Source organism: Cynocephalus volans, chromosome 5 (genome assembly GCF_027409185.1).
Source record: "Cynocephalus volans isolate mCynVol1 chromosome 5, mCynVol1.pri, whole genome shotgun sequence".
Classification (NCBI taxonomy): Eukaryota; Metazoa; Chordata; class Mammalia; order Dermoptera; family Cynocephalidae; genus Cynocephalus; species Cynocephalus volans.
In genome coordinates, this window is record NC_084464.1 from 152,531,472 (window position 1) to 152,558,982 (window position 27,511).

General features: G+C 35.6%; 1 protein-coding gene across 1 annotated transcript in view; it reads left to right on the top strand.

The window, feature by feature from the left end:
• The first annotated feature begins 3,972 nt into the window (after positions 1 to 3,972).
• The window catches only part of OPRM1 (opioid receptor mu 1), a 55,113-nt gene continuing 31,574 nt past the window's right edge, over positions 3,973 to 27,511 (top strand). Inside the window, exon 1 of the mRNA XM_063098377.1 lies at positions 3,973 to 4,265. Within this exon, the coding sequence (XP_062954447.1) occupies positions 3,973 to 4,265 (293 nt within the window). The remainder of the gene's footprint in view (positions 4,266 to 27,511) is intronic.

Below are 27,511 nucleotides of genomic sequence, written 5' to 3' on the forward strand. Positions count from 1 at the left end.
AACAAATTCATAAAATATTCTTCCAGTACAAACTTGGATACCACCTTTTTTTTCCAAGCACTGTAATTGTTCCACGCATAGTATTTATGTCTGTGTTCCTCATTAATAGCTGTTAATCATGTGTTCCATTAACAGTCACTCTCAAAAAAAAATCATGACTAAGCTATTAAAATAAGTACAGGATGATGGCAATTACATGAGTAACTAAAGCCAATACGTTTTTTAATTCAAGGAACATGATTGACTTTTAGCACTTTCATGAGATCCATCCATGCTATGACTACAATTTTGAAAAAAAATTGTATAAAAAATATTGTGTGATATGGGCTTCATACCGATGTTAAATCTACACTGATAGACAATAAATTATTCTTGCATCAAATAGAAAACCTGGGCTAAGCAAGGAACATCAACAAAAAGGCTGACATTTCTATTATACAGATAGCATACTCATGCTCAAGATAATTAAACATTATGTGGTTAGACCTCATGTTATATAAAATAATTAGGCTTGTGATAAATTGACTCATTTATTTACAGTCCACCTGCTTTCACAAAGGACTTGAGTTTTCACAATAAACTTCAGACAGCTCTGGTAGGAAGTGTGCAATTATGGAGAAAAAAGGAGAACATATCATATGACAAATAAATAAAAAGCTGAAATTTGAGGTCCTTTTTATGCTATATATTGAGTGGTACTAACTTATCATTTCTGTAAAAGTTCTTCTCTGTGTTTCTCAAGGCTGTATTAATATACTTGGAAAATGAAATTAAATTTGTTCTGAATGTTCCCAAATTGTACATTGAATGGATGTGAGATACTGAGATATAGATGTTAATACAATTTAAGAGAGGACCTGCAATGAGGTCCAGAAAACCTGCATTCAAAGTAGATGGATAGTAATTATCCTCAGTGAAATACAAGAAAGAGCAACAGAAAAGGAAAACATCAATCTCAGTTGAGAATATATAGTTGAAGCATAAATTTCAAAATCCTACTCTAGAGAGTGATTACGTTTTTAATAAAATGCAATGAAAAAGAAATGTTTCCAGAGAAGGATATGAGAATTGAGTTGCTTTTTGACTGTAATTCTAGAAGAAAAGTCATATGGCCAGTCTATATGTCTATACATTTAAGTCCTAGCTTGTTAATAGAATATATTGAATTAAAAAGGACAAAAATGTCTCCATTAAAGTTTTTTAAAGGTGTTTTGTTTTCAAGCTGCACCATTTAAAAATCACCCATATTATTTTAATGTTATGAAATATATACTAATTCTTTTAAAATTAAATTTAAATGTTTTATATGTGCATTACATGTATACTTAATATATAAAGGGAGACAGAGAGAGGTAGAGTTAACTATGTACTAAGCACTGTATTAGTGAGCAGGCCCACCCTTAGGAAACTTATTGTAGAGTATGTAAAGCTGGGAGAGTAAATAAAGTACATAAAGTAGGAAGCATACATACAGGAGATGACAGAATCACCATTTCATAAGACAGTGGTGGATTGGAATCATAAACTGGGTCCAAGAAGAAGTGATTTAAAAATTAAGAAATCTATAGTGTTATACTCAGATCCCTCCAAAACAACTACAGATTTATAGGAGAGACAAAACATGACTCACCAGGTATAAGAAATAAGCTTGTGTGATCAAAAACAATTGTCTCTACCTTTTATAACTTCAACTTCTATTATAGTCCAGAGTAAATCTTTAATAAATATTTGTTTCCTTGATTTGGAACATGTTTGGGGAAGTTTGTCAATAGTAAACCTAAGGAGAGCTGAGGTAGCAATAAGACCAAAGAGAAAAAAAAAAAAAAAAAAGGAATGGTAACTTCTACTGTATCGGTAGAAGGAGGAAGTTTATAATCTTGCTCAGTATTTTTTGGTGGGGGTAATTTAGGTCACTATTTTTAGTTCTGGAGCTGTACTTTAAGAGCAGATAGACAAACTATAATATGATAGATAAAAGCCAAGGCTACTGAAAGAATTCAAAACTGCATATTATAAGAAAAAGCTGAAGGATGCTAATGTTTAACATGCTTAACTTACAAAAGAGACTTCTCAGTTACTTTAAAATATTTGAAATGAAATGAGTTATCACTTATTAAACTATTATTGCATTGTATATCTCATTTAATTCTGCTAACAGAAATATAAGGTGGGTATTAATAACCCTTTTTAACTGATGAAAAAACTGTCACTCAGTAGAGCAAAATTCACACAGCCAAAAAGTTATATATATGATTCACAGAATGATTTGACTCCAAGGACAGGACTTACTGTGCTTTTCCGATTTGTCTTTCACATGAAGTAAGCATAGGCTGCTGCTGATTCTGTGGGTCCTTAAGGGACTGAGTGATGGCAGATAGACCAGTTCAGTATAAGTGAATTGATACATTAGTTCATAGAAGAATATGTTTTAAGGTATTTTTTATTAGTCTCTAGGAAATCTCTGTAACATTTTATTGCTAAAATTAAATGCTACAATGTAAAAAGATAAAAATAACACTGAACATTGGCAAAATAACCTATGATTAATACAGTTTACCTATGAGTTATCTGTTTTCAAGACAGATGCCTAAAAATAATATTGGAATTAAATGTTCCATTCAAGCCACTCCCTCTCTCTGCTCCTTAAGAGTACAGATAACTTTCTACAACCAATTAGGAATATTTATTCCCAATGTTTATGGCTAAAAAAATATATACATGCACAACAATGAGAATTACTTCAAAATTAGTGTTAATTTTACACACAAAAAAGTATTGTTCCTGTTGTATTTACAAATTTATTTCTAAAATAGAAGCACTTGGGGACTTAAAAGTGAGGTACAAAATTTAAAAGGGTATCAGTGTTCCTCAAGCACCTGGTTGTGGGCCCCTCCAATTCTATACATCTGTGTAGTTCCTCCTGGAATTTCTACACTAGGAAAAACACTGGAACAATGCAAATTTTATTTGGTTTTAACACCCTTCTTCTCAGAGCATGTGCCTATCTAGGAAGTATGAAGATAAAAAGGATATATAATTGCAACCGGATCTATGAGATTTAGGATGTGGAGGGTCAACAGTATCTTTAATTGACTTTCCTGGTTACAACAACCCCCTCATATATATAGGTTCTTGTGCCTCTTCCCCAACAGAACAAAATCAGATAGAAATACAACTTCTACTCTAAGAGAAATTGGGGAAATGGGAAGTAAAGGGGACAGGTTTCCTGCACAAAAGTTTGTTTCTCATTTCTTTTTCAGAAAGAAAAAGGATCTCTCTTGTTTCAGACAGGTTTGCAGGGCTGGACCTTTGAAAATCATGATTACCTATTCTCGAGTGTGGAAACCTGGGGCAAAGAAGACTACAAAAAGCGTTGTGTGTCCCCTGCCCCATAATCACAGTAGGCAGTGGGAATGGAGGAGCGTTGGGGTGCAAGGATTGTCAGGGTTGCATCCGGTCAATGCTTTTCCCGTCAGATTATAAAGAGAACACAGGGCTGGAAAAACGGAGTGATGTCAGCCCCCTTTCTTAGGCTTTGCTGCTGCCAAAAACTCACTCGTTCTGTCCCCTCATCCCTTTTCTCCAACTCCCTTTCGTGTTCCGCCCCTCCTTAGGTATGTTTGCCCAGAAGAGGACCCAGTGAGGAGAGACCGACTCCTTGGATCGCTTTGCGCAAAATCCAGCCCTTCTCTCCCTCCCTCCCTCCAGCCTCGCGGTCCTGCACAGCCTTCCCTCCCCTTCCCACCCTCTGCATGCTACTTAAGTGGGAGGGGGCTACGAGCACAGGATCATGTCAGATGCTTACTTCTTCCCTTCTGCCTGACGTCCTTCTCTGGCTTCGCCAGGGTTGGTCCCTGTAAGAAATAGCAGGGACCGTGGCAGCGAGGAGAGGAAGCGGCCGTGGCGCGTGCAACCCAAGTCCCAGCGCCCTCGGTTCCCGGACAGCCTGGTCTCCAGCCGGCCGTCAGCACCATGGACAGCGGTGCGGTCCCCACAAACGCCAGCAATTGCACCGATCCCTTGGCGCACTCTTGGAGTTGCTCCCCAGCACCTAGCTCCGGTTCTTGGGCCAACTTGTCCCACTCAGATGGCAACCTGTCCGACCCATGCGGTCCGAACCGCACCGAGCTGGGCGGGAGCGACAGCCTGTGTCCCCCGACCGGCAGTCCTTCCCTGATCACGGCCATCACCATCATGGCCCTCTACTCCGTCGTGTGCGTGGTGGGTCTCTTCGGAAACTTCCTGGTCATGTACGTGATTGTCAGGTAAGGAAGGCGCCAGGGCTCCAAGCGGAGAGTCCGGCGGCTAAGAAGGGGACAACGGGACACCAAGCTAAGCGTTTGGCGGGAGGATGAGAGACGCGAGGTAAACAGAGGGGACTTGGGGGGGGGTGACCTCGGATAGAGTGCTTGCTGTTTGTGCGCTAAAACCTTATTTTCTAGTTTTTCCTCCATTGATAAAGACAGAATCCAAAATTTCAGGAACATAGAAGTTGCTTTGGTAAAAACCATAGAGGTTTGGCAAAGAAAAAAAAAATGTTCTTAGAGCTCTCCCTTAGACAGAGCCAAGAGGGCACTTGGCACAGAGTTCTACAGCCCGTCCCTTTGCAGGAGCTATGGACACAGTGAGTTGTGGATATGGGGAAGAAATGCTTGTTACTTTTCCCTAATTGGTGGGCCAAGTCTCCTCAGTTTTTTTAGAAATGAATCCTGGCAACTTTCCTACTCCTGCTGTGCCACGGCCCCGCCCCTTCTCTTCCTTGCTTAGCAGCGTTTATCCCACTCTACCTTCTATCCTGAGGCCACACTAGCTAGAGGAAGTCTTGGTATCTCTCCACAGTAGTAGTGTTACTTGGTTGTAACAAACACGACAGTTGTGTTGTCTAGACCAGTTTGCAGTTGGCAGCTGCAGATCTGCCTGGGAAGTCACAAATTGCATCTGCAGTATGTAGGGTGGTTCAGGAGAACTGTGGGGCATGACTGTTCAATGCTTCCAAAAGTGAGAACCAGTTAGGAGTGACCAAAAGCAGCATAATTCTGCAGTAGAAACTGTTACATAGGAAGTTGTAATGGGTGCTCTGGAAAAAAAAAAAAAAAAGTGTCTTTATCCAATAAATTATTTTAAAAGAGTCTGTGGTTCACTTTCTGCTTACCCAGATGTTCCAGTTTTATTTGGCAAAGTGTGCAAGCCCGCAATATTAACTGAAATTGATGTTAATTGTGTTGGTGCTGATGTACATTTTCAAATACTACATGTAAATGTGGAATACTATATATTCACTTTTGTTAAAGTAAACAAATATTTTAACACTGTAAAATGGCTCCTGATTTGAGTTTTTCTCCCCACCAGGGATTATATGTGTGTAGTGAACGTGACATTTTCATATTTAGTTACATTTGCTTTGCCTATTCAGCAAGTATTGCAGGTTTCAATGGAGCTCTTGAATTATTTAATAATCCTTCCTATTACGTTTTTATCAGTCAGGTGCTGAAAATTGCTTGCATTCGGTTCTTTCTACTTATATGTCTGATTTTTTAATTAATGATTGTTAAAGATTAAAACTAATTACCCTGATCTTTCGATGAAGAATTAGATAAGTAGTGTCTCTGAGAATAGAGCACCACCTATTGGGAGAAAGACTAACAATGGAAGGAAAAATGCAGAAAGGGAGTCAATGGAAGAATTTGTTCTAAAAACATTTATTTTATGTAATTCAATTCAAAGATTCATACTGAAGATTTTTTTAAAGGCTCATTCTGCAGTTATGACAATAAAAAGCATAATTAAAGGCCTGCCTAGTGAAGGAAAAATGTTTCTCATTTTTTCCTAAAAAAAAGAAAAATTCATTGACTCACAAACTGATAGGGCTAGAAGAGACACTAGAGATTATCTATACTAGTTGAGTAAACTGAGGCACAGAAAGTACAAATGTTTTTTCCAAGAACAGATAACTCATTAGTTCAATACCATTGAATCTCTCGTACCTAATGTAATTTTCTGCTTTATTAGGGTGCCAAATCATGATTTGAGTTAATTCAACTCTTAGATTGATAGAATGGATTTAATTAGGAGTAGAAATAACAAGAAATAGAAATAACAAGTTACCCCAAATTTATGTATGCAATCCTTGGGGAAAAAAAAAAAAACATGAAACAGAAATGACCAAGGCGTCTAGAAATCCTGCCATCTGAAACATAATCTTTTTTATTCCCTTTTATTGCTTCTCCTTGGCATTTTTTATCCTCATTTTTCTCCTCTTTGGTTTATGCTTTTCTATAAAGATAGAGCCAACAAAGCAGCAATCAGCTGTGAAATAGGCAGATTGGACTTACCCAGTGTAAAGAGGTGGCTGGTTGGATGAATTTGTTTTAAAACATTACCTCTGACCTCTTCTTGAATTGGAGAAAGATGGCGACATTGCATTTCACTGAGAACATGATATTATACTTTATTCTCTGTACTAAAAGTTCTGACAACATTCAGTACTGTTTGAAAGGTCACTCAAATGCCCACCTGTGGTAGATCAGGTGTTTAATTCCAAGGTCAGATAATCCTCTGGCAATGGGAACGTGAAACAAGAAAACAGGAAGTTCAGTGACAGATGAAGTGATGGGGAATGTATCTGGGGACTGAAGAAAGTATGTCTGTTTAGCTGAGTGTTTAACTGACTGTCTCCAGGCTGTGATTTTTTAACTAGAAAATGATCAGTTCAGAAATATTATTGCCTCTGCTAAAAAGATGGGTATAATGCTGCATCTACTAAAGTATGGAGGAGAAATTCTCCCTTTTTCTGCTATTCAAAATTCGACAAACACTATTGAATGATCAAGTAGTTACAGTTTTCTGACCGGATTAAGGTAATATTTATTAGAATGTCTAAATACATTTAGTGAATCGTGAGACTTATATGGCTATGACAACAACAATAAAAATAACTGGTAATACAGATGCCACAATTAATGTTTTTCTGTTCTGTGTTTCCTAATGCCATCATCATCATATCTTTATTAATAACATTATTAAATAGTATAATTTAAGTTAGACTCTTACACAGAGCTATTTTAAGAAATATAAGGGAGGAAATGAGAATCTTTCATATGATCTAAAGATTTAAAATCCAGATGTTAAATGATAGAAATATTATCAGTAACCATCACCTGAAATGTTTGTGTTTTAAAGGAAAATATGTTTGTAGGATAATAATAATGTCATAAAAATTACCACAAAGATTTTGAAATATGTGATTATAAAATATGACAAAAAGTAGCAATCATTTAAAGTAGGATGACATTATGTTATTGTCAAGAATCTTAAAGAAAATGAAATAAATAAAAATAACACACAAAGTTAAAGCCAGCAGTGATGTTTCACTTATCGTTGAAAATACTTAACCAAAGAATAGAATTAACCATAACTGTAAAAACTGATATGGTCTCAGGCATGTTAATTTTGTGAGTTTTTTTTTCCCAAAACAATTTGTTCATGTAAACATCATATGTGCAGACACTGTTGAAAAATGTGGAGGACCAGAAAATTTTAGATTGTCCTTCCAGTAAAGTTCCAATGAAGAGTGCCAGATAATACTGCCTTCATTTTTAAGATTATTTCTTAATTTGGTTAGACAAATTCTCAATATGAGTATTTAGCAGAGAAGAGCGTTCAAACATACACAAGATGGTATTGCCACTTTCTTAGAATGCATTTTGATTTTAGAAAAAGTTTTATCAGCTTATACTTACTTGCTACTTGCTCTGTATACTAAATATTTAATTCATGTTTAAATTACAAGATGATCAGTCATGCCTCCTTGAAACAGAAGTATAAGTTTTTTAGCTTACTCAGATTTAGGTAGCTGAGAGCATATGGAATAATAATGTTCTATCTAATTTAAGGATATACATATGTGTGTACATATTACACATATATGTGTATATACATATATGCATGCACATACATATATTTGGATTGATTTGAATGTCACTAAATATGATCACTAGTAATATTCATAAAATAAAGATAATAATTTGGAAAACTCAAATAGTAATAAAGTTCACTTTCTCCTTTTAAGACCACAGAATAGTCTAATTAGAGGAATGGATTTAAATGGGGGAAAAACCCCTCCTAAATAAAAATCTTCTCTTAACAGTTTACATCAAAACGTACCAATTTAATCACATGCCTTTCAGTTAGCAATGAAGAGCATCTAGAATCTATTACAATTTAAAGTTAACTGATATTTCCCATGCAAGTATTAATTCTGTAGGAAATACCTCTTTCTCTATATCTTTTGAACACACCTAATTGCTGTTACTTTTCTTGGTTGTAAAGCTGTGTCTTTGTCATTTGCATGGAGTTATCATTGAGTTTCCCACACTTTTCTCTCTCTTTTCTTCCTTGAAAGAATGGACTACCTTGTATTTTGTGAACTATTTCCAACATAAGGAATATATACTTATATAACACTTTTTCTCTTTTGAAAATTAAAATATGTATATATATATATATATACTTTCATTATATATATATATATATATACATGAAATAGTTGAAGTCTCCTCTCTACTCCCTTCCTCCACCAAGACAGCTACTATTGTGAATTGGATAGTGATAATTCACATGAATATTTTTAAATTTTTGCTACATATTTGTGTTTCCACAAACAAAATGTAGTCTTTTTTACGTGTTCTTATACCTTTTTGTAATTAGTATCATATTTTGGTAATTTGACTACTTACCCCAAGTCATTCTAGTTCCAGCAGGTCAATGATAAAAAATAAGTGTCAAACAAAACAAACATAAAAATGAACAAATCTTCTGGCCACTAACTCTCCTCAATACTTTTTACTGATTTCACTAAGAAAAATATATGCTAAAGATTATTTGTAAATATTTACTTGCAAGTGTTTTCCCAAACCAACTAATCTTCTCATTAATATTTAGATATTCAGAAAAAAATTATTTCAGCTATTGCTGCAACAAGTAAATCAGTTAGTCAATATAAGCCAAGCATAGTTTCTTTACTTCTAAGAAAGAAATAAAAATAATTGATTTTTTACTATGTCAAAAGACCATTCTAATGATAAATGCTGACAACATGAGGGTATTTCAAAAAGTTCACGGAAAAATAGAATTAAAAGATGAACTTTTTGAAGTACCTTCACATTTACTTAGAGATTTCAAACATCTTGTAAGACACCTTACATGTAGAAGTTGAAAATATTATTTCTTGTAGGTATTTCATTTCAGGTAGTACTTGAAATAGAATCGTTAAGGTCAGCAGGAAAAAAATAGTTTGTGTCTATGTCATTTTGATACATAACATAAAACAATACAGCATTTTAAAATACACAAGTGATAATATCAAGACTGAATGTTGTATGAAATTTTAAAATATGAAAATTTCAATTCTTTAAGTCTTATGAAGTTTCATGTATATTTAACTGAAATAATGATTTGTAACTGCAATCTTCAAACTTCTTTTTAGATATAGACACTTATTTCAAGAACTTGGAAGACAATAAATGAAACAGATCAAAAAACTATCCAGGCCTAAATGTGTGTTGGGGCCCGAGACCACTTGCTCAACTTAGCACCACCATCACCCCCCTGCCCCCATCACACCCTCCATTGCTGTCCCCAAGGTACCTCCATGGAATTTCTAGGGCTCCTTCAGGCAACATCTGAAAACAATGGCTTTCATATTGTTTCAGATCCTTCTTGTGTCCCGCCTCATGTCCCCCTTCTATTTCAGCCATTGTCATGACAGTCAGTTTTGCCCAGATAGAACTTAGCAGTACTTCCCCTCAGCTGTATCCACATCACCTCTGGCCCTAGAGCTTCTCTCCTCCACTGCCCTCCACAGGACTTAGCCTGTCACTCACACAAGCACTAGCCAGACCGGTGAGGAAGCCGGCACCCCCTGGAACAACTATTGCCCAGGGAAACGAAAACCTGTGGACAAATATTCTTCTTTCTCCCCTCTCTCCTCAGGTCCGTGATCCTGAGGTGCCAACTGCAAGGCATGTTAGAAGGTCTCACCCACATTGTGATCACCTCAAGAAAATGCCTTGTTCTGGCTTTTCCTCTTTCTATTTCACTCTTCTAGTTCCCCACTCCTGTCCTCTGCAGTCACTTTCCAAAATGATTCACCTTCACAAAAGCTCTTATCTCTAACTCTGCAAAATATCATTCCTGTTATCTTATAATCGGTTACTATGCGTCAGCACATAGTAAATGAAGTTCTTATAGACCCGTTGAGTATAGAATTTTCTTAACAACTAGAAATTCTTTTTAAAAATCTAGCAAGCAGCCGCATTCAGAACTACAAAGAGAGTTCATATGCTAAGCTTTTCCTTTTATTTTTGTTCCCACCTCAGGATTCGGGAAAGGCTTTAGTGAGTTTTGCTGAATGGGGAGAGAGTGAGCAACAATCTCCTAGTGTACAGTGTTCAGGTGATTTCTTCATGAGCTCAGGGTAATGGAAGTAGTATGGCATCTGATATGTAAAGGAAATAAAGCCTCCTGTGCCTTCTGATAAACTATCTGAAGCAGCAAAACAAAAACCACTACCCTCATCCCCCTTGATCGCAAGATATACAATAACCTTAAGAGTATCTTGTGATAATTAAACTTAAGAAAATTTCATGGTCCTTAGATGTGAGCTGAAACATCAGACATGAGAAACATCATATACAAGAAGCATCTGCAGCGGGATGGCCATAGCAGCTCTCTTCTTAGCCACCCTTTCTTGCTTCAGTCAACCTTATTTCCTTCCCCACTAATTCCTCAGGCTGAAGACGTTTGAACCAAGATATAAATTCAGAAAGGAAGAACAGCATGGAAAACCTGTGCCTTGGCTCAGGACCCCAAATGTCAATTGTGGCTCAACTTCAAACCACTCTCTGCCTCACTCTGCTCATCCACAAAGTGTGTAAATAGGACTAAAACTCTTCAAGTCCCTTCTAGTACTAAGATTTTCTATGGCAACTTCAATGACTGTTCCTCCATAACTTTTCCACCTACACTATCTAGAGAAAAAAAGTAGTTTCTCTACAAAATTAAGTAATCTTGGTTTCAATTCCATCACAATCCTTTGGATTCGGTTAGAGAGAAAGAGCTGAGCTGCCAAGTGTCCTCGGGGTTATGGTCGAGACAATAAGTCAAACTGAAAGTGACAGTCAAGCTTTTATTTATTTACTAAGACAGTAAAAGCAAGAAGTTAAACAGGAAAAGGTCCACTCCTCCAATTTTTCTTCTTCCCCCCCCCTCCACTGAAGCTACCACATGAGAGTCACATATTTGAGCAAATAATGCAGTGAGGGAAGGGGAAAACGGGGCCATCTTTTTACTGCACAGGGAACCCCAAACAAAAGGATCCTACTGTTTTATAGACTCAAGGGCCTGGAAGAGGGACAGGGAAAGCCTAGGAGTAGGGAAGTACTGAGTCAGAGTGAAGAAGATAGTCTTCGTGGACCCCTGATAAGGAGTTCTCAGCAGAGGGGGCTGGGAAAGGCCTCGCCAAAAGCCCTTCAATAAGGAGGCCACCAAGTGGAGATGTTTCTCTTAGGAATACATACATGCATAAGAGCATAGTTGGCAAAAGTGGAGGAAGGGCATGACTCTCTCTCCCCCACCCCTATTTCATTCTCTCTTTAATGCATAGGGAGATCACTTTAATATCTGCCTTCAGATATTAGTCATATTCTGGTTGCCATATTCCAAAAACGGATGCAGGGAGGTAGTGGTTCCACCAAATCTAATCAAACAAACCTTTGTAAACCAATAGGTAGGGCTCACACACATAATGGAATATGCAATGGATTTTTATGAGAGAGAGATATCATTCTGTTCTGGATATAAGTTTCTCTCCAGGCAAGAATATTGTCTAGTAAAGTTCTTTTAAAAAATCAATCATGGCTTAGCTTATCAGTTATTAGTCTGTTCAGGCTGCTATAAACAGAATACCATAGACTGTGTGACTTACAAACAACAGAAATTTATTTCTCAAAGTTCTGGAGGGTGGGAAGTCCAAAATCAAGGTGCCAGCACATTCTGTGTCTGGTGAGGGCCCACTTCCTGATTCATAGACAGCTGTCTCCTCACTGTGTCCTCACATGGCAGAATGGGTAAGGAAGCCCTCTGGGGCCTCTTTCGTAAGGACACTAATCGCATTTATGAGGGCACTGTCTTCATGACCTAATCACCTCACAAAGGTCCCACCTCCAAATGGCATCACATTGAAAATTATGTTTCAACATATGAATTTCGGAAGAACATGCTCGGTCTACAGCAGTAGCAATCCTAAAGTGTTTCAAATAGTAATCATTTATACTTACTAAAAAGTATTAGTGCAATTTAGATTAATGTTTAAATACGTTAAACCATCCTGATCCATTCTTTGTCTTCCAATAAGCTTCATATTTTTCTCTTCTATACTTTTTTCTTTACTTTTTCTTCTATTTCTCCCCTATCATCTCTCTACTGCTTTTCCTATCAAAAATCTTATTCTTCAAGTCCCAACTTCAACCCATTCCTCTCTGCAGCCTTCCCAAAGTACAGCCAACTTCCCTGCAGTGTAACCCAAAATGTATATTACTATTGTACAAAATCTGTGCATTTTCTCACAGCCTTACCAAATGTTTCTTGCTAATCCTTGAAGACTTGAACTATGTCTCTCTCTGTGTCAGCTAAGAAGTTCAACATTCAGTGTTGACCATAGATCTTTAAAATACTGTATAATTCAAAGTTGTTAGCAATTCACATTTACCTCATTTATTCTGATGTCAATTTTAATTCAGACAGTTCCCTCAATTCATTGCTCTGTTCGTGCATATTTAGCTTTTATCACTTGAATCATAAAAAGTGATCTGTACTGTGGATTTATATCAGCAAAATCATAAATTCCAATACACACACACACATATGCATATACACATAAGTCCACAAACTTTGAATAGGGAATAGATTGTTATTCTTAATGATAGAAATACAGGGTGTAAAATTTAAAGTAAAAAAAATAAAAAGTTCATACAGTCAGTTCTCATTGTTTGTGGTAACTATCCTCTGTAAAGTCACTGTGACAGAATTAGAATACCGAAGCTTTGGTTCTAGGGAAAATACAGGACTAGGTTCCTGTGAGCCTCTAGTTGCAACATTTTCATCAACTAATCAACACATAACCTTGTTTTATGTGTGTTTCTGTTTAAAGATACCTATTTAATACACACTGTTGATTCATTAGCATTGAACTATGGTCACCAGCACTATGACTCATGCCTGAACAAAGCCTACCTAACCAATGTAGTTTCTCCATAAGACACACAACAGCTTTTTTGTGCTTAGGGAAATTAGACAGCACTTCAGTACTACCAGTTGGGGCCATTTTAAACAGTGAAATCACCAAAAAAAAAAAAACACAAATGCAAAAAACGCCTCATTTAACTTCACCTGGAAAGTTGGACATATGAAGAGTATGTCAAAAAGTTTGCGGAAAAGTAGAATTGAGAGATAATACAAATCTTTCCACAAACTCTTTGAAGTTGTTTGTCTTAGAGTGACTCAAATTTTTTGCTGCGCTGCACATGTCCACACAAGTCCTCAAATGACTGCAAAAGCCCACAGTACTATTTTGGAGTTACAAATAAGTTTTAGTGAACAGGCCAATTCTCAAATACAGAATCCTCAAATAATGAGTATCAAATGTAGATACAATGTTCTTCAAATAAATATTTTAAAAACACAACTAAAAGAAGAAAATCAGGAAGCTATGTTCTATGTTCAATATGGCAGCAAATTTATGACATAAAGACAAGACTTATGTTTTTATTATCATTTATTATAATCAGACAAAGGAGTTTGAAAACAAAATGAATTCTCATATGATTCACTTATTAGTCTCTCACCAGATACCTAGGCAGATCATACAAATTGAAAAACACACATTCTGCATGTTGAAATAAAATGTTCAGAATTAAATTGATTTCCTGATAAGTATTTCTAAAAATAGAAGTTTAAACAAAATTGGGATTATGTAGTATAAGTATGTGAATGTCTGGATTATATTTATAATGCAGGATTTAGTTCATTTGTCTGAAGTCCTATGTTTCTACTTTTAGTAAAGCTCTAAAATACAGAAAGAAAACTTTTACCTAATAAATAGTAAGTGTGTTATAGCTGTCCAATCACAACAATTACTTGATATTTATACTTAACAAACTTTTGAGCAATTTTGAAGCCACAAAATCCTCTAGTCTTTAATAAGAAACTAAAAAGGCCTCTGCCTACAATTTAATGGCTCCGGACCTGTGAATTAGCCTTCCTCTCCCTCAACACTGAGAATGGTGAGAATACACAATTAAACTAGGGATCAATCTGGAACATAAAAACCTATTTTATACCGAAATACTTCCATTAGTCAAAGTAAATTTGGATCTCATCGATTCCGAGGTAAAAAGCTCACCTGATTTTACTACATTTAGATGCACATATGATTCATACCCATTGGATGAAGAGTGGTTACCTTGCTCAATCTTTTCTATAAAGGGCTAGAAAAAAAATATTTAGGTTTTTGCAACCAGATGATCTCTGTCACAACTGCTCATCTCTGCTATTGTAACCCAGAAGTAGCCATAGATGAAATGTAAAGGAATGGAAATGACTGTGTTCCAGTAATAATTTTACATGGACACTGAAATTTGAATTTCCATATAATTTTCTCATGCTTGAAAATATTTTTCTTTTGATTTTTTTCAACCATTTAAAAAATGTCAAACCATTCTTAGCTGGAAGAGCATAGAACGAAGTAGTGGACAGGCTGTTGTTTGCCAAATTCTGCTACAGAGCATCCTAAATAAAACGTAGATTCTTGCAGCAGTCATAAATGAAGAATGTATCTCCTTCTTTGAAAATTTGATGACATGTTGTTTAATGGAAGGAAACAAAGCATTTTGTTAAAATAATCTAGTATCAACTTGCATTATTTTTCAGCATCAGAAAGTAGCAATACAAATATGAAGTCAACACAAACCAGAACAGTTGCCATCGATTGCTATGACAGAGGATGTTGCTTTTCTGGAACTGATGCTGAAGCTGGTGTATAATAGCAATCACACAGGATTGTCTCTCTTTCACTCCAGGCCTTCATCTCTAACCCCCAGCCCTTCATTTAGCTCAGACAGTCAGCGATGTTCATTATCACCCTTAGCCAGTAATTAAGGAGTAAGTGAAAACAGCATTTCCAAGATAGCATTTCCAAAAAATTTTCCTCTATTGGATATGCTTTGTGGTTATCTTAAATCGGGGCAATTTTCTAGGCTTTCTCACAGTATTTTCATCTTCTATTATTTGGAAGCTTTAAGAAAAAATTGAAACTGTCATCTGCAAATTCATATTAACTTCTCAGCAAATAAAAATCTGTCCTCAAAGACACCTGTACCTGCATACCAGCCACACTGCACCCACCACATGCACCCAGGTAGTGAGTGGCAGCTTCATCTCAGTCAATCTCTCCTTGTGCCATTTCAAACATAAAAGCTCATTGCTTGGATTTCTTTCTTTCTTTCTGACTCATATAATTGCACATTTTTCTAAATTTTGTTTTCTGCAGTTCTCAAAAATATTCTTTATATTTTAGAATTCAGACTGTCCAATTGGATAAAAAGAAGCACTGGGGTAGGCCAATGTGTTCTGAGGATGTTTGTAATCACGTGCCTTTCTGGGCATAGTTTTTGTTCAATGATTTCCTAAAGACTCACTGAAATCTCCTCCCTACCTGATTCCATGTCTTTAATTCACTCCCCATCCATCTATGTCAAAATGACTGCTCCTTTGATCAGCTGTGCTCAGAGAAAATTTTTTGCACAGGAATTCTTAAGATTATCCAGATGGCCATCAGGCAGAAGTTTGCAAAGAAAGTCAGGCTGAAGGAGACTTTTAATTGGGTGACATACAAGGGTACTTCAATAGTTCATGGAAAGATTCATATTATCTTTTAATTCTATTTTTCCACAAACTTTTCAAAGTACCTCATATAGTCCACTGAAAAATTCTATCATTCCCAGAAACTCCTTAAATGACAACTGGATCTAACTTCTAGCAAAGAGCTCAGACAGGATAAAATAAATAATAAAATCTGAGTTTTCTTCCAGTTAACTCATGGAACATCATAGCTATTGCATAAATCCTTGCAACACACTTAGACGCCAGAAAGAGAGGCCTTCCAGATCTTGCAGTCCAGTGGTCCTCAATCCTGGTTGTACATTAGAATCACCTGGGAAACTTAAGGGAAAAAAAAAAAAAAAAGATCTCACCTAAGAATAATTCAGTCAGAATCTCTGGGGGCAGCTCCTGGGCATATGTAGGTGCAAATGCTCCACAGGTGTTCTAAGATCCAGATGCACAGGTCTGGTGCCACCTACCCACTTTATGGATGAGAAAACTAAATTCTGCTTGTCAAGGAGGTTTAAAAGACCTGTCCATATGTTTTACTTCTCTGAACTTGAAGAAGCTGTTTATAGAACAAGAAGTAAATGAAATTACCTTCCAGAAAAGCTCAAGCTCAGGATATTTTTTAAATTTCCCTAAATTTGACAAACGGCATAGGCTTAGTGGAGAGGATTGAGTAGTAAACTTGGATTGAGCAGAAAAGTTTTAATCTCTGCCATGTATTAGTTACATTAGTCACCCAACCTACCTGAATCTCATTAGTTAACCCTTTATAAAGGAATAATAATCATATTCAAACTTACATGGGTTTTAGGACCAAATTAGATAGGATATGTAAAAATGTGCGGTAAACTCCGTAGTGCTACACAAAGGTAAAGAGTTTCGTTATTTGCTCCCAGGTCACCTTCCCTCCCACTAGACCCACACCATCAGCTTACAACCTTGCAACATTTACCCAGTGCTTGTGCCTTCCCTTAGGTAAAGAATATTATCCATTATAGTATGCTTAATTACAGTTTATCTTTTTTAGAATCACAATTTCCACAGAGGCAAAGCAAGGCGTTGCATGGGTGTCTATGTTTGCTGTCATTCACTTCATTCCTGTCAACTCCTCCCCAATGCCCTGGGTCACTCCAAAGCTATATTGTTAGTCATTGAGATGATGTGAAGAGAATTCTAAAGACAAGAAACTGCAGCTTATTTGGTTCCCTACTGATAAGTCTCTTTATACTGTCTAACAAATTCAGTGGGTTAAAAAAAAAGAAGCAAACCAATTATTTTTTGGACAAAATAGCTACTTTTGTTACTTAAATCTTTCACATTGAAATTGATGTTACAATAGAAGAATCTAAAGCAAAACTTAAGTCTAAATGCTGACTGCATGTGAAGATCTCTTTCAGCCAGCAGCGTTGTGCATTTGAATCAGAAGAAATGACTTATAACAATGGCACTCTCTGAACACTAACTAGCTTTGGAAATTTAGGCATTTAAAATTCCATCTCTGTGAAGAGTCATTCTGACCCCTGTTGACTCTGATTTTCTAATCACAGTAAAATTGGTCAAAAGATGGAGCTCTTTCTGAAGAATGCATTAATGACAATTCATGAGTCGATGTGTCTGTCTATTCCAAACACCTTCATAATGGAATTTTCCAGGACATGCAAAGCAATGTCTGTCAACTTCCTAAATCAGGGCAGTAAACTGAATAGATAAAGCAAGCACGGGGTTTAGCAGAGAATAACATCCTTGAGACTTACAGTGCCTCTGAGATCTAAGACTTTTCAAGTACAGAAGCTGTGGGGAACATAGAGATCAATGAAAAGAAGGCCTTCTGTGTTTCTGAGCATTTTTTCACTGAAAACCTGGGTTCAGCACTAGTGAGAGGTTGAGCTTTTTGTGGGGGAGTATTAAATGTTAATTGAAAAATGTTACTGGCAGTATAACCTGAACATCAGAACCTGATTGTGCCTGCCAAGAAGAACAAGGGAAATTATTATAGACATTATAATTTTATACTTACTCGGCCCCCACCAGCTGTAGAAAGGAAACCACATGGGTTGAAATTAAATATGAGCATGCTTCTGACGATGTTCATAATCCAAAGCCACTAAAATAAGTGATCATATTAAAAGCAGACGGCATTAATTGAGATCCCTCAAATGGTCTTTCCTTTTGATGACAAAGGAAGCTTTTTCAACTTCTTTGTACAATAAACAAAACATTTATCTAGTGACTAAAAGATAATGCCTTAGATTTTTATAGAACTTTAAATTTTTTATATTGAGTAATTTGATTGTCATAAAATTGTTGTGAGTATAGACAAGGAAGAAATTGTTAACTAGACTAATTTTAATGAAGATGAATCATATTTGCTACATTGTTAAGCGCTAACTATGTATAAAGGACTCCCTTAAAAGTTCCAGATATACTAGCGAGCAAAATAAACACAGTCCTACCTCTTCCCAAAGGTATAGTCTAGGGGAAAAGAAAATTAAACCATTTTACCAGTTAACAAATGCCACGGATAGGACTATAGTAACCAATCTTGTGTTCTTTCAACCACACTATCAGAAAAACACTCATCTCAAGGGTCATTCCAATCAATTGCTGTAGTTCATCTTCCCCTATCATTAAACCTATCAATGGGATAACTCCTGATTTAAGTCTTTATTCCTTTTCCCAAATTTCACTAAAGGTACTTTTTATGTCTCTGAGACAAGATAGAAATAATGAGTGGAAAAGGCTTTGGTTAATTTTTATAAAATAATGAAAGAGAATACTATAAACCATGATTTACAAGTATTTTTCTCAAAGTAGATATTGTGAACATTTTACAAATAGTAAGGACATTGCAACAGAATAGTAAAGTCCTGAATGAATGGGATTCATAAGAACAAATCTCAAGAATCATTCCTTTAGGACACTCATTAGTGTGTCATTGTATTGAAACAATAACCAGTCTACTTATGAATACCATGTCGCATGAACACAGGCAGGAGAAAGATCAAGCTAGAAGTCAAAATTGAAACTCCTCGTTTTTAAAATTATTTTTATCGGCTTTGTGAGATTTAGAATATAAGTATTGAAGAAGAAATTGATGCCATCTTTTTTAAAAGGATTACTATTTTGAACAAAGGAGAAATTTCCTGCATGTAAACAAATATATCACATCTTCACAAAAGACGTTGGTATATTAGTCAGTGCCACAAGCATACCTTAAAACAAATAAACCACACTCATGATCATCTCCACAATAGAGCATTATATTCTCAACAATTTAGAAACTCAGTAGCATGTGAAGGAATTAACAGGTCCTCTACACACCCTTGTTTTTAAGCACCCTTTAAAACATATTCTATATAAGGTATGTCTTCTACTCTATCAAAAAAATTATTCTAACTCTAGTATAGTACAATGATAAAAACCATGCTTTGGTGTAGCTGCCATGTTCTGTTCACATAGTCGTTTGACATTGAGTTGATATTCAAAGCATAATATATTGGTTAGGATTCTAGTTGGGGTAGACCAATGCATGGAATTTAACAAACTAAAACATTTCTAGAAAGATAATTGGCCCAAATCTTTGAAAACAGCTGTGTTTTCAGAACAATCAGAGATCAGGATACATCAATCATCTTTAGCACACATGAGAAACATCTAGAAACTTCTAGAAACAATATTAGTAAAATTGAAACAAAAGCAAAATTTTAATGAACATAAACAGTTAACCTGGGCCCATATTGTAAAGACAAATAAACATGAACAGAGCAGAACATGTGGTCCCTAGCAATGTGTCTTAAAGAATAGTGTCTGCCTCACTAAATTGGAAACCCACAAAAAGCATCATTATCATCCTCATCATCATCATAGCTAACATTTATTTAGAGTTACCATATATCAGACTCCATACTAACAATTCTTAAATACACTAATTTTTAAAAACTGTTCATCCCTATACCAACCATTTAAGAAAGGTGCTAGTATTTTCCAACCTTTGTAGATGGGGAAAATAGAATTCAGAAAATTTAAGTAATAAGCTCAAATTTGTCCAGCTCATAAATGATGGAACTAAGATATAAATCAAGATCTATGTGACCATGAAACTTAAGCTATTCAAAACTATTATATTTATTTCCTCAAGGAGAGATTTTCAAGCCAGTTATTGAAGGTTCATTTAGATGGCTAAGAGGACTGTCTTCATTTCTGTATCTTACTTCCCAGAATGTGCCCTAATTTACAGCCTGTTCATCATTTTTCTTTCATTGACAGGCTCTGCCTCATTGAAGTGGGAACGAAGAAAATAAGAAATTTATCTCCTTACACGTCTAAATCTGGAGTTTTTTCTTCATATTAGGCTGTGACATTTTGAAATAACCTTTTGTCTTTGGGTAAACTGAATCTAGGTGTCTAATTGAGTCTGCCTTTCAGTCAGGAAAAATAGAATCCATTTATTATTTGTGAAATTTCTAATTACAAAAGTTCAGTTGTGATCCAAAGGTTCTCTCATACTTTATCCCCAACAGCATCACTTTTTATGCTGTGACCAGTGGATGCTAATATGTCAATAAACTGATGGGGAGACAGCCACTGTGCCAGGCTCAGTGCTGAGGAGCTGTTGATCTAGTCAGGTTTTCTGCACCTGTTATTGACCCGAGCACCATGACATTTTCATATTTCTATTTACATCAGTGACCCCTTTTTACATTGGCAAAAGAGAATTTCCAATTTGGAGAATGAAGCTCCTTGAGGACAGAGACTCTATCTTTCTTTTTTTTTTTTTTTTTCACTCTTGTATTCCAAAACCCAACAGAGGAACAAATGGTCATGGGACATAGGGTAGCTGAACTGCTTCAGTACCCTGGATTGATTATAATGTTATGTTAATGCTACATTTCCACATTTAACTCAGTTCTTTGTGTTTCGTTGTCTTATTTCTTGTTTGTGAAATAACAGCTTTTAGAACATTGTTCTTCTGGAGTTAATGATTGAAAGAAAATTGGAATTTCCAGTAGTAAAATTCCCTCTCCTACTTAATTGTCCCAAGGCATCCAAATGGGAGAGAGGCTATTAAGATATAGTAGAGACTGAGAAAAGATTGAATCTGGAAGAAGAATTAAGTCTGGAAGAAAGTAACAAGAATCAATCTAGAGGAGGAGGTAGAATTTTACCCAAGGATTTTGTTAAAGCAACCACCTAATTAAATTCAAATAAAAGCCTTTTACTGCATGCCCTTGTCTCCCTTCCTCGGTGAGAAAAACACCAGATGGACAGGCTAGGGGCAAGTTAGTTGGAATTACTGCCAAGTGAAAGTAACCAGGCATGTCAGTGTTACTCCAGAGAACCGAAATAAAGTAAACAGATACCAAAAGTGCTAGAAATCCTCCTTTCTCACTCATGGCTCTTACCCATAACTTTTTTTTTTTTTTTTTCTTCTCAAATGGCTGATGGGGTCACTGGTGAAAAGTATGGAAACCCAGCCTATTCGACTCCCACATCAAATTCTTCTCATAGAGTACTTCAGTTCATTCCACATTCTACACCTTAGAAGCAGATTGGAGAAAATGAGGTATCTGGAGAGATTTTAAGTAATGGAATTCTGTTTTATTGCATCAATAGGATAAACTGAAAGCTGACAAACATTGAGAAAAGAGTTCTTAGATGAGATATGTTTTCCCCCTGAAAAATCAGGGGATTTATGCCTCCCTGGAAGAAAGATGAGGTGGCAATAGCCATAACAACAGAATAATAGGTCTGGGATTCTTCCCCAGGAAGTGGGAAGAAAAAAAGTTACAAGATAATGTGACTAAGGAATGCAAATTTATGTTAGAGATGAATTACTCAAGGAGGTTACACTAGGAGACTAAAGAAAATTTCTAGTTTCTACAAGGAACCAATTATTTCACAAACATTTAAAAGTACAAAGTTTAGGTCAACAAAAGGAAGTCTTACTTCACAGAGCAGAAAATATACTAGCAATAAAATTTACTAATATCTCATTATCACTAAAACGGGTACTAAAATTTGTGAATTTATATATATTTAGCAGAGGTTTATGTTTGTTTCTGGAAAGCAGACACATGACAGACTAATTAGAGAAACTACGTTTTCATTTGTTGCTGGAAAACAACAACAGATAGGCAAATTTGAGGTCCACCCTAAACTTCCTGCCACCATCAGAGCCAAAATTCTGAGCAGAATGGGCCAGGCATATGACCTCAAGAAGCAAATTAAAAATTCTCATAAGCGCTTTTCATGTAAATAAGCAAATTTTGAATAATTTCAACTTTCCTGCCACCAAAATGCAGGTCAGGTACTCCACTCAACCTTTCCATATCACCTCCTACCTTGCCATAATAGCTAACATGCCTTTTTGAAATCACTTGGTTCTTGTCTCTCACCATGCTGAAGTCCCCCTACAAGGCAGAAGGGATGTGTCTCAGTTGAGATCCAGTGCTTACCACATGCCTGGCAGAAGTAAAAATAAGAAAAGATGTTAGGATGAAGGCAGCCACCCCCTCTGCCCAGAAGCCAGTAGGCACCAGAGCAGGCCTGGAGGCCCTAGGCAGGAGCCGAGGGCAGCGTACCTCACCCAGAAGCAGGCAAGGAGCATGGAAAGAAAAAAAAAAAAAAACTTCTACGCAGATGTACCACCACAGCCATAGCTGCTGCAAAAGTGGCTTGATGCCACAACAGTAGCCTCAGTCACCATTCAGGTGACTACCAGACACTTGACTGCTCTGACACAAAGCATGTCACCAGCAGAGACCAGAAAAAGAAGAGGATGTCTCTCTCCTCAAACCAGCTCCAGAGTAATAGAAGAAGCAACTGGTCTACCAGATAACCAGACATCAATGTAGAAATACTAGAAATACGAAAATCCAAGAAAATATGACACCACCAAAAGAATACAGTTATTTTCAAGTACCAGACCCTATTGAGCAGGAAACCCTTGAAATGACTGAAAAGGACTTCTGAACCACAATCTTAAGGAAACTCACTGAGATATGAGAAAACTCAGGTAGACAACATCATGAAATGAGAAAAACAACCCAGGATATGAAGGAGGAAATTTGCAAAGAGATCCATACCTTAAAAAAGAATGTAGTAGAACTCATGGAACTGAAAGATTCACTCAACAAAATAAAAAAAAAAACACGACTGAGAGCTTAAACAGCAGGCTAGACCAAGTAGAAGAAATAATTTCTTTTTTTTTTTTTTTTTTTTTTTTTGTCTTTTTCGTGACCGGCACTCAGTCAGTGAGTGCACCGGCCATTCCTATATAGGATCCGAACCCGCGGCGGGAGCGTCGCTGCGCTCCCAGCGCCACACTCTCCCAAGTGCGCCACGGGCTCGGCCCCAGAAGAAATAATTTCTGATCGTGAAGACAGTCTTCTTGAAATAACCCAGGCAGACAAAAAAAGGAAAAAGAATTTTTCTTAAATGAAGAAAATCTAAGAGAGCTAGCAGACTAGCTTAAGTGTGCAAACATTTGAATCATAGGTGTGCCAGAAGTGGGGGAGAAAGGAAAAGGCATGGAAAACTTATTCAACAAAATAATAATTGAAATCTTCCCAGGTGTACGGAGAGACACAGACCTTCAGATCCAGGAGGCTCAACAATCCCCAAACAGATTCAACCCAAAAATATCCTCTCCAAGACACATTATCGTCAAACTAGCCAAGCTCAAAGATGAAGAGAGAATCTTAAAAGAAGCAAGAGAAAAGCATCAAGTTACCTATAAGGGAGCTCCTCTCAGACTAACAGCAGACTTCTCACCAGAAACTCTACAGGCCAGAAGAAAATGGGATGGTATATTCAAAAACACTAAAAGAAAAAATACTGCCAGCAAAGAATACTGTACTTGGCAGTTGTATTCTTCAGGTACGAGAGAAAAATAGCGTATTTTCCAGACAAACAAAAATTCTGGAGTTCACCACCACATGACCAGCCCTGAAAGAAATCCTCAGTGCAGTCCTGCATCAGGAAACTGAAAAATGATAATCACTCATATTACCAGCTATAGTACTGTTCAAACTTTCTAGTTTTTATTAATAATTCAGTCTTTGTAGGTGGTATGTTTCTGGGAATTTATTCATTTCATCTAGATGATCTAATTTGTTGACCAACAATTATTCACAGTATTCTCTTATAACCCTTTTGATTTCTGTAAATTTGGTTGTTAATGACCCCTCTTTCATTTCTGATTTTATTTCTTTAAGTCTTCTCTATTTTTTCTTAGTCCATCTAGGTAAAGGTTTGTCATTTTGGTGGATCTCATCAAAGTATCGACTTTTGTTTTCATTGATTTTTTCTATTTTTTTCTATTCTATTTTCTATTATTTTTATCTATGCTCTAATTTTTATTATTTACTTCCTTTGCTAGGTCTGGGCTTAGTTTGCTCTTCATTTCTCATTTTCCTAAGGTGCAAAGGTGATTGTTGGTCTGAGATCTTTCTTTTTTATTAGTGTATGCACTTATATTAAATAAATTTCCCTTTTAGCAAAAAAAAAAAAAATACATATTAAAAAAATTTTAGTCATTTTTTGGAGGTATATCTGGAGTTTAAACATACCTTGTTATTTGTAGTTTTTCATTCTGCTTTTTCATTTAGTATTGCATCTTGAAAATTCATCTTAAATACTCTTCAAAATTATGGTTTTAATAATTGCATCACATTACATTTTATGGAGGTCAATAATTTATTTAGCCATTCTCATATTGTTGGACATTCAGTTTATTCTCAAACATTTACCTTTACATAAATTCCTTCCACATTTAAAAATGTATATATTTTCTTTCATTATTTGCTTACAGTTTCAAAAAGTAGGACAATTGGTTGAAAGTATATGAACATTTAAAGACTTCTATTTATGAATCCAGTCTGTTCATCAAAAAAGTTTTACTAATTTACACTTACACTAGAAGATTTTGACATAGTTTTTCTCATAGCACCAGTATTATACAGTATCATATTTTTGCAGTTTGAGAAATGAAAATTGTTATTTTTCTGTTTTAGTTTCCAATTCTATGAAAATTGTAGAATGTATTTATTAGCCACTTGTGTTTCTTTTGGGTGTGTGACTTGTCTGCTCATGTGCTTCACCAAATTTCTGTTAAGATTTTTCTAATTCATTTTTAAGAGTTCTTTATATGTTAAGGATGTTAATCTTTATGTGTTAAATTTGTTCCTTATCAATTTACTTTAAATTCAAAAAATAAAATAAAATAGAAGAAAAAAGAAGAGATGTTAAGTAATTGTATATGGACTCAATGTTGACACTAAGAAGATTTTACAGTAAACAAAAGTAATTATGAAAATATGTATTCTATGAAAATTAAAACCATGTCCATAATTCTTAAGATGCTTTATTCCACACATAAAGTCCAATAAAAATTTTATCTTTAGCTAGGACAAGTTGTGAAATGTATAACTTTGGTCACAAAGTCAGAGTATTAAATATACCAGAATGTTCTCAGAGTTTGCCTGTACATGTTAAGTTAATGGTGATTCGTATTTTCATTTTTATAGAGTTCAGTATTCAGATATTTTTAAATGAATGTGCAATGGTATAATGAAGAAAACACACAGTTAATGATATGAAAATAAATAAAATAAGAGAAAATGTCAAAAGTAGCAGGTGATCCTGAAAGGCAGTAAAATATTGCATTAGAGAGCTTTTTCACTAAAATATATCTCAAGGTTATGTTTGGAATTTTCCTATTAAAAATAGAGTTACATACTTTAATTTGTGATTAAAAATGTTGTTAGTGCCAAGTGAGTCTATTCCTAGCTGCAAGACAACTCTATATTGATTTAATAACCCTTATTGCACCATTGGACTAAAATTTTAGGCTTTAAAAACTAATGGAACTTATTTGCTTTGCCAAATTACTGGTTTATTCATGAATCGTATTTTCTTCTAACAAATGCTATTGAATTCTCCACAGGGGAAGGAAAATACCTTCCAAAAAATCTTTGCCCAAAAATACTCAGAAAAAAATCTCAATAAGCTGCTTTCTGTTTCCTAGAAAAATCCCAGGTCAGCATGATAGTTAAGTTACAAAGGATTGTCTAATTCTTAAATGGAAAACCTTTGTCATAAATACACAATTTCATATAAATCAAGATCTGCAGAAACTAATTGCATTACCTTTACTTTCCCTTCAATTGATCCTAAAAGATTTTGGAAAGTTACTGTTGCAAGAATCAATTACACACCAAAATATTTAGATATCAGCAGGTACTATGACATACAGAAAAGGATAAATAGGGAATGCTCATCAACAGCTTTGACAAGTGAAATTTGAAATTAAGTCTTCATGGATCTTAATTAAATCTCTCTTTTGTAAAAATTTAGGAGATATGAGGACGTTCTCATTTCGATTTTAACTTCCTACACAGTTTCCTGATATATAGTTCTCTCTAACAGGTTGTGCTATTATTAAACGCTGCAAATGATCATAGCTCCAGGACAACACACACACAAAAACCACAAATAAAACAAATCTTAATTATCCAGATGTTTCGCTTGTATAGCAACAAACACCCAGGTATTTCAAATGAACAATGCTAAACACTTTCATCTTTGAAAATTGTTCTAAACTTCAGTTTTCTTCTCTTTAAAATAGAGACAAAAATTGTAGTTGTCTTGGCAACTGCTAGTAGTTTTGTGAGCATCAGCTTGCACAAATGTTAGGTAGAAAAGTTTCTAAACCTCACTGTTCTTTATGAAACTGATTATTTATTATACAGATAGTTTATGTTTCATTGTGCATATATTGTAGCAGTGCGATGGCGTAGTGCAGAGCATAAAATTTATACCAAACAGATACGGAATTAAATTCTGCCTTAGGCATTGTTATACTTTTATTTCTTCTAATTCATTTTTTATTGTGATAAAATACACAAAACATAAAATTTATTTTCTGAACCATTGTGAAGTGTACAATTCAGTGGTCTTAAGTACTTTCATATCTTTGTGCAATCATCACCATCATCCTTTCCAGAACTCATTTCATCTTGCAAAACTGAAACTCTATTCCCATTAAAAAATAATTCCTCACTCTTTTCTCTCCCCAGCCCCAATAGTCACCATTTTATTTTCTGTCTCTATAATTTGAACTAATCTAGGTACCTCATATAAGTGAAATCATACAGTATTTATCTTTTAGTAACTGGCTTATTTCAGTTAGTATAATGTCCTCAAGGTTCACCTGTGTTGTAGCATATGTCAGAATTTTCTCCTTTTAAAAGCTGAATGATATTCCATTGTGTTTATGTACCACATTTTGCTTATTCATTTTTCCATTGATGGACTCAGGTTACTTCCACGTTTTAGCAATTGCAAATAATGTTGCTGTGAACATAGGTATACAAATACCTCTTGGAGACCCTGCTTTTCAATTCTTCGGGGTATATAACCAGAAGTGTAATGTCAGTCAGGATCATATGGTAATCCTATTTTTAATTTTCTGAGGAACTGCCATACTGTTTCCCACAGTGCTATGCCACATATGCAAGGGTTTATTTCTGGGCTCTATATTCTATTTAATTGGTCTGTGTGTCTG